The following is a 6,083-nucleotide window of genomic DNA, read 5'->3' on the forward strand; positions in this document are numbered from 1 at the left end:
CAATTTTCCCTTACATTGGCCTTTGGACAATTGAATAAAAAATTAGGAACCTTAGCGTATGGAAGTCTTAATGGAGCTGAACCTTAGGTCTTTTAAGCCCCATTGAAGCACATTGCTCTTTTGCAGACTGTCCCCCTTTGGATCCCTATTTTCCCTCCTTTGGATCCCTGCAGAGACCGGTCTGGCAGCCTTACCAATATTCTAGCTTTTTACTCCCTTGGTACTCCCCCATATTAAATGATCAGTTTAACATGAGAAAATCATTTGGGAGAATTAGATATTAGTTTTTATGACATGACATGAGCCTTATAATGTTTTAAACTCACATGGTTCAAGGTACACATGCACGGTGATGATTATACATGATATTCTCACTCCAGGTCATGGGTCTGAACCGAGACGCGATTAGATGGGGCCAATTGCAATGAATTATTTTTCCACCCTCGACAGCCTTCAAGATGCCTGCTTCCAAGCCCTACTGTAATGGTTAGGCTAAGGGGCCATATTAAGGACCTTTAGGGTAGAGGAGCTAGTAAAAGACGGATCCCTTTTGAGAAACCCATTGTCCCCCAAATATAAATACAAATATGCGCCATTTTAGGGCATGAGATGTTGAGTGCACGTGTGGTCAGCTTGGGAGGGCAACCCTTTTGGCCTATAAAAAGAGGCATCTTCTACACAAAAACATATTGTAAAGCATTGTGGTGCATTGTGAAGTTGAGTGAGGTGGTGAGAGTGAAGCAAGGCGGGAGCTCCAAAAGGGTATAATCCCTTTGTAACTTACTTCTTGTTCGAAGTACTAAAGCCATTGAGTGGCTGCTTTTCCGTGGACGTAGCCCACATTGGATGAACCTATCATGTGTGATCTCTCTCTCTCTCTCTCTCTCTCTCTCTCTCTCTCTCTCTCTCTCTCTACTCTATAATCTCTCGTGTGTGAAAATTATCTCTCTCCAATAAGTAAACTACTCATTTATCTACTTAGCTACGTCCTATTTCCTGACATGCCTGCGGAGCTTTGTTTGCGCTGCTGTTTTTGTTGGAGACTCCTGCTGTACATCACTTTCATTTGCGCCCATCCACGCTCGAAATTGATGGCGCAACTTTAGCGTCTCTAAACTAGCTCCTCTACCCTAAGGAGTTGCTCGGCACGAATTCTGTGTGATGTCTCATTTCGAGCATTGAGGGGCGCATTCAATAGCTATTCTCAAGAACAATATGTAGCATAAAGCTCAGAGCAATCAACACTCCACAAGCCAAGATTGGTTGTGTTTCGAGAGTTTTGTGTATGAAAACGAAGGTCCAATTGCATGAGTGGCCTAGGCTAGTCATGGAATGTTGATGCTGCCAGCGCGATTTGAGCCCGCACCGGACGGCCACAACGTTGCCTCAACTGGGCTGATCGTGAAAGAGTTCGTTGCTAGATGTCCAAGTACTGGTGTCTTTTTGTTTCATTTTTTGGGGTCGCCCAATCCACATGCAGCCCACATTCCATGATTGCCCCCCTTACCCTAGGGTGTGAGATTCTCACTCCATTGAACAGGGTTTGGATTCGATCGGGTCCATTGTGTTGCCTTACTTTCTCGCCCTCGAGATGCCCACTTCCAAGCCTTACTTTCGATCCCACAGGGATTCGAACTCACATCCAACCATTCAAATTGAGGTTGGAGCCAAACGGCGGGGGTAGTCCGGTATCTTTCCCCAACACGAAAATTCTTTCATTTGATGAACTTGCTTCCCGTCCCGCGATTTGCACGAAAATGCTCACCTGTGCTCTCAAAACCAGGTTTATCTCTCGCTTTCATCATCTCATGTTTTGATAGCGCCCAAATTGTGTGGTTTCGCAAAGCGTTTGTTTGTATACAAGTATGCAAGCATGCGCTATTCCTATGCTTGAATGTATGTGTCAATACAGGTCATATGGTAATTTCATTTTCTGTCTTGGGGGCTCTTCCGAGCACTCACTTCACTTGGGTCTCAATCCAACCATCTTGTTCGACATCCCGTACCATTTCACACATGCAGAATTCGTTCATTTTATATAAGATGAAGATTCAAGAGTTGAATCCAACCTGTTGGCTTTATGCTCATTACTCAACCAACTGTGTTGTTGTCGGATTGTTAATGTGCATGCGTGCTCTATTAAGATGATAGAATTTTCTTGCATTTATTCTATTTCAATGGATACAATACCTTGCTATCTCTTCCTCATAATGTGTCGCTTTTGAGGCGATCCTAAGGAAAAATACATGCTCATGGCAAAAGCAGTTTAATGTAACGACAATGGTGGTTTTTTACTTTGTCAATTCTGTAGATTTTGCAGAAGACTTGGTTTTCATTATATTGAACCACAATTTTTCAGAGGATTAACATGATAAATCTGGTCATGTTTTTCAAGAAAAAAATGAAGCTAACATAAGAGCTTGTTTGCAGAGTCCTTTCTTTTAAATGGAGGCTAGGATGCTGCAGACAAGATGGACTTAGACAATCAGAGTCTTGATCATGATGAGCTTTTGGGAGTTGAAGCCCTTGAAGACATCATTGATGTCGAAAATGAAATGGGATTTGGAGAAGGAGAGGATTGGAGTCATGATGATGGCACAATTGGGTATGGCAAGCTTGCGGCAAGTCGCAAACGTGGGCTCTTCAACAAGGCGAGTGCTATGCATGGTCGGCCTCGCACTAAACCCGTTACTATACACCCACATCAATCACGTAAGCCTTTGAATACTATTCGGCATGGCCACAAACATGGTATTGTTTCTCCTCCCGAGAGGGAGGAGAGGTCCCAAATGAATGTTATGGTCAATCCTGGCGTCAAATATGCATTTGGTCCAAGTAATGATAGTGCTAAAAAGCTGAAGGTGAAAGAGGCGGCCAAAGATGACACAAATGAAATGCTTCAAACCACCCTTGAAATAGAGGGTGGCAATGCTCATTCCTTGCGCAGTTCTCATGATGAAGAAGACATGCAAGGTTTCTGCATGGTAAGATGGAGTAATTTTCTGTGCATTTTTCGATATGCATTTCAAAAAATCTTTGAGATGTGATCATTACATACATCTATCTTACTAGTAAAGAGGAATACTATCTGATTTTGATGCTCCTGTGCTAACCTTTCAATGCCAAGGCTTTCCAGGGTTTGGATGCAAAAGGTGATAGTCCCAGTGTCGACGGAAGCAAGCATGATTGCACTCAAAGAGAGAGGAATGCTGAGAATGCTCTCAAGTCAGATGAAATCGAAAGCGACCAAGAGCATGCACACATAGAAGCAAGGAAGGCGTTGGCCAAGCGAGAAGAGAAAGCAGCTAGCTCAAACAGGGTAAGGTTTTCCTTGGATGTTGAAACAGCTGATAAGGTTACAGGGTATGCCAATAGAAGAAGCACTGAAGCAAAAGAGAAGTCAAAATGCAGTAAGCAACAAGAATGGCGATATGTCAGGTCAATCCCTAGTGATAGCAATGGGTTTGGGACCCCAAAGGTGCCTCCTACAGGTGCGTCTGTGAGGGCAACGAGTACTCAAAGAAGGAAAGAAGCATCAGCATTGGAGAGTACCAAGGATCCAGCTTTAGGTTTTGATCTGGAGAAGGCTATCGAGATGCGAGATGATAAAAAAGCAGCCAGATTAGCTCTAGAGCGAGTTGAAAGGTTTGAAGACGCCATGTTGAAGCAGCAGGAGATTGTAGCCAACATGAAGCTTTCCCTTGTCAATGAGGGCACAAAAGATTATGCTAAGCTACGACAACTCGTCGATGCTTTGGATCGAAACATCAAAAAAGTATCTGTGTCATCAAAAGCACATCAAGTTCCGCAGAGCTATGTACTGAAGAACAGAGCAGAGCAGATAAATAGGCTTAAAGCTCAGTGCAACTTGCTGGAAACAGATAGAGAGAGGCTAAAGAAGAAGTTGAGACATTTTCTTGAGAGTGAAGATGCAAAGGAGAAGGAGCAAGAGGTGCCAAAGAAGGGCGGGGAATCAGAGGGGTCTGTGAATGAGAGAGAGAGCCTTTTGGAACAGAAAGTGAAGGACTTAGAGAGAGCTCTTGCAGAGTGGGAGACCAAGTGCAAGAAAGGTGAATCGGACTTTGCCATCGAGCGGGCACTCTTGGAAGATAGCTTGACTGTGTCCAAGCTTGATTGGAGGAATAAGCAGCAAAGGTGGTCATCAAAGATGAAGGAGAGAGAGGCCGAGTTGTCTGACTTGAAGGCCTCTCAGGACGAGCTAGTTGATTCAATAGTGTCGTGCCGGCAGTGCATGGACAAGCTGAGAATGGAAGCTGTGTCTTACAAGAGAGGGTTGGCTCCTCATGGAGCATTCACAGAAACTCAAGAGGAAGATGCAGTGCCCAAGAACATTGAGGACACAAATGCTCTTGGTTTAGCATACGGCATTCAGAATGACACGGAAAGCCTCCGAAGATTACTTGTGGAGTCATCATCCATCCTACAGGATAACCCAAGGCTCCAATCCGAGTTTCTCAGGCAGGAAAGCAAAGTACTCGAGAATAAGGTCACTCAAACCATTACTCTGATGACTGAGGTAAAACAAGAAATGAAAGCCAAGGAAGATCAAATCAAGAAGGAGAATGAAAAGTATGCAGAGGTGGTGGCTGACAAGGTAAAGCATGTAGAAACCTTGATGGAGCAGCTTGCAGACAAAGAGAAGGACATGGAGGGCTTTCTTCAAGAGCTCAAAGACAAAGTGAGTCTCCTCAACAAGAAGCTCGAATGTGAGCGAAGTGAGAAATCTCGACTCTCTGAACTGCAGGGTAATATGAAATACAAGCTTTTGAAGGGCTTGCGAAAGAAGGAACAGAAGTTGGAAGAGGAAATCGAGGGAATGAAAGAGAGGCTGGAGGAGATGCAAACTACTATTGCTCAGAAAGATGAAAGATTGGCGTCTATGGAAGATGAAGTGAATTCCAAATGTGCTCAGCTGGTTCAAGAAAAGCAGAAATGGAACATGGCAATCAAAGAGGTAAAGCAAAAGGCTGCGAAGACAATCCTGCGCTTTATGCACGGTAAAGAAAATGGGCTGCTCGAGTATCTCCGAGAGCGAAAGAAAGGCCACAAGGCAGGTGAAGCTCGAGGAGGTTTGTTGTACAAAACAGATGATGATCGTGATGATGACGACGATGATTGTGAAAACAAGGTCTCTCAGATGTACCAAGAAGGATTAAGCAAGAAGATCCTTAGAGAGAAGCTTTACAGCAAGAAGAGAATGTTGTCTGGCAGGTTGGACAGCCCTAGGGACTCACAACAACTGTTGTCAAGTAACTTCGACGACATGGCAGACTTAAGAAGCTCATTTGAATCACAGAAAGAGAAGGCAAGGCAGGACTATGATTTATCAAGGAAAGATGATTTGTGCTTACAGGAGAAGTATTCCAAAGCATTCAAGTTTGCAGGAAGGAATCGGGCGATGGAAAGAAGAGAGTTTTGAAGCCTCTGCACAGGAGAATTGCTTCAGCCAAGGACAATTTGTTCTCTGGTTTGATAATGGAGGGCACAAAAGTTTGTTTTGCTGTGGCAAAAGAACCAGCATAACAAACAAAATTTTGGTATCATGAGCTCCTCAACTTGTGTCAACCCTCATGACAACTTTGTGATGTTGTCATGGGATCCCTTTGGGCTTGTTTCCTTACACTCATGTCTGAGATGCATTTTGCATCAATTATGTCTGATTCCTTGTGTATTATGCTGCGGCATCTTTAAGCTTCTCTCTGTTAAGTTTTATGTAAACTAGCCACACCAGAAAGGGCTTGCATGATGTACACATTCTGCACTAATGTTTGTACAACCTCATGTAAGATACTATACACCCAGATATTCAACATGTTTGCCAAGTTTTGGCTCTGCACTGCGCCCGATGGTTCTAATATAAGACCTCTCAGATTTACTTTGGCTTTGTGCTAATCATACTTCCACATATTGGCAAATTTCTCTTATTAGCCAGAACATCTACTTGTCTTCGTGTTAATCATACTTCCACATAATTGGCAAAATGTTAGTACTCTTACGGTGAAGAATGGTCTATGTCAGAATCATCGCAAGCACAACAATTGCATCCATTTAACATTTAAGCT

The 6,083-nt window shown here is 43.5% G+C and overlaps 1 protein-coding gene across 2 annotated transcripts; it reads left to right on the forward strand.

Moving 5' to 3' along the window:
- Positions 1 to 1,496: 1,496 nt before the first annotated feature.
- Positions 1,497 to 5,853, forward strand: LOC147459325 (uncharacterized). 2 transcript variants are annotated; one of them, XM_086510610.1, is made up of 3 exons: positions 1,497 to 1,783; positions 2,431 to 2,984; positions 3,128 to 5,853. In XM_086510610.1, the coding sequence occupies exons 2-3, from the start codon at positions 2,472 to 2,474 to the stop codon at positions 5,438 to 5,440; spliced, it is 2,826 nt and encodes a 941-aa protein (XP_086366736.1). In that variant the 5' UTR covers positions 1,497 to 1,783; positions 2,431 to 2,471; the 3' UTR covers positions 5,441 to 5,853. The 2 variants fall into 2 exon arrangements, with proteins under 2 accessions (XP_086366736.1, XP_086366737.1); XM_086510611.1 differs by having other exon boundaries at positions 1,498 to 1,783; positions 3,137 to 5,853.
- The last annotated feature ends 230 nt before the right edge of the window (positions 5,854 to 6,083 follow it).

Source organism: Adiantum capillus-veneris, chromosome 4 (assembly GCF_014529385.1).
Source record: "Adiantum capillus-veneris isolate H3 chromosome 4, ASM1452938v2, whole genome shotgun sequence".
Lineage (NCBI taxonomy): Eukaryota > Viridiplantae > Streptophyta > Polypodiopsida > Polypodiales > Pteridaceae > Adiantum > Adiantum capillus-veneris.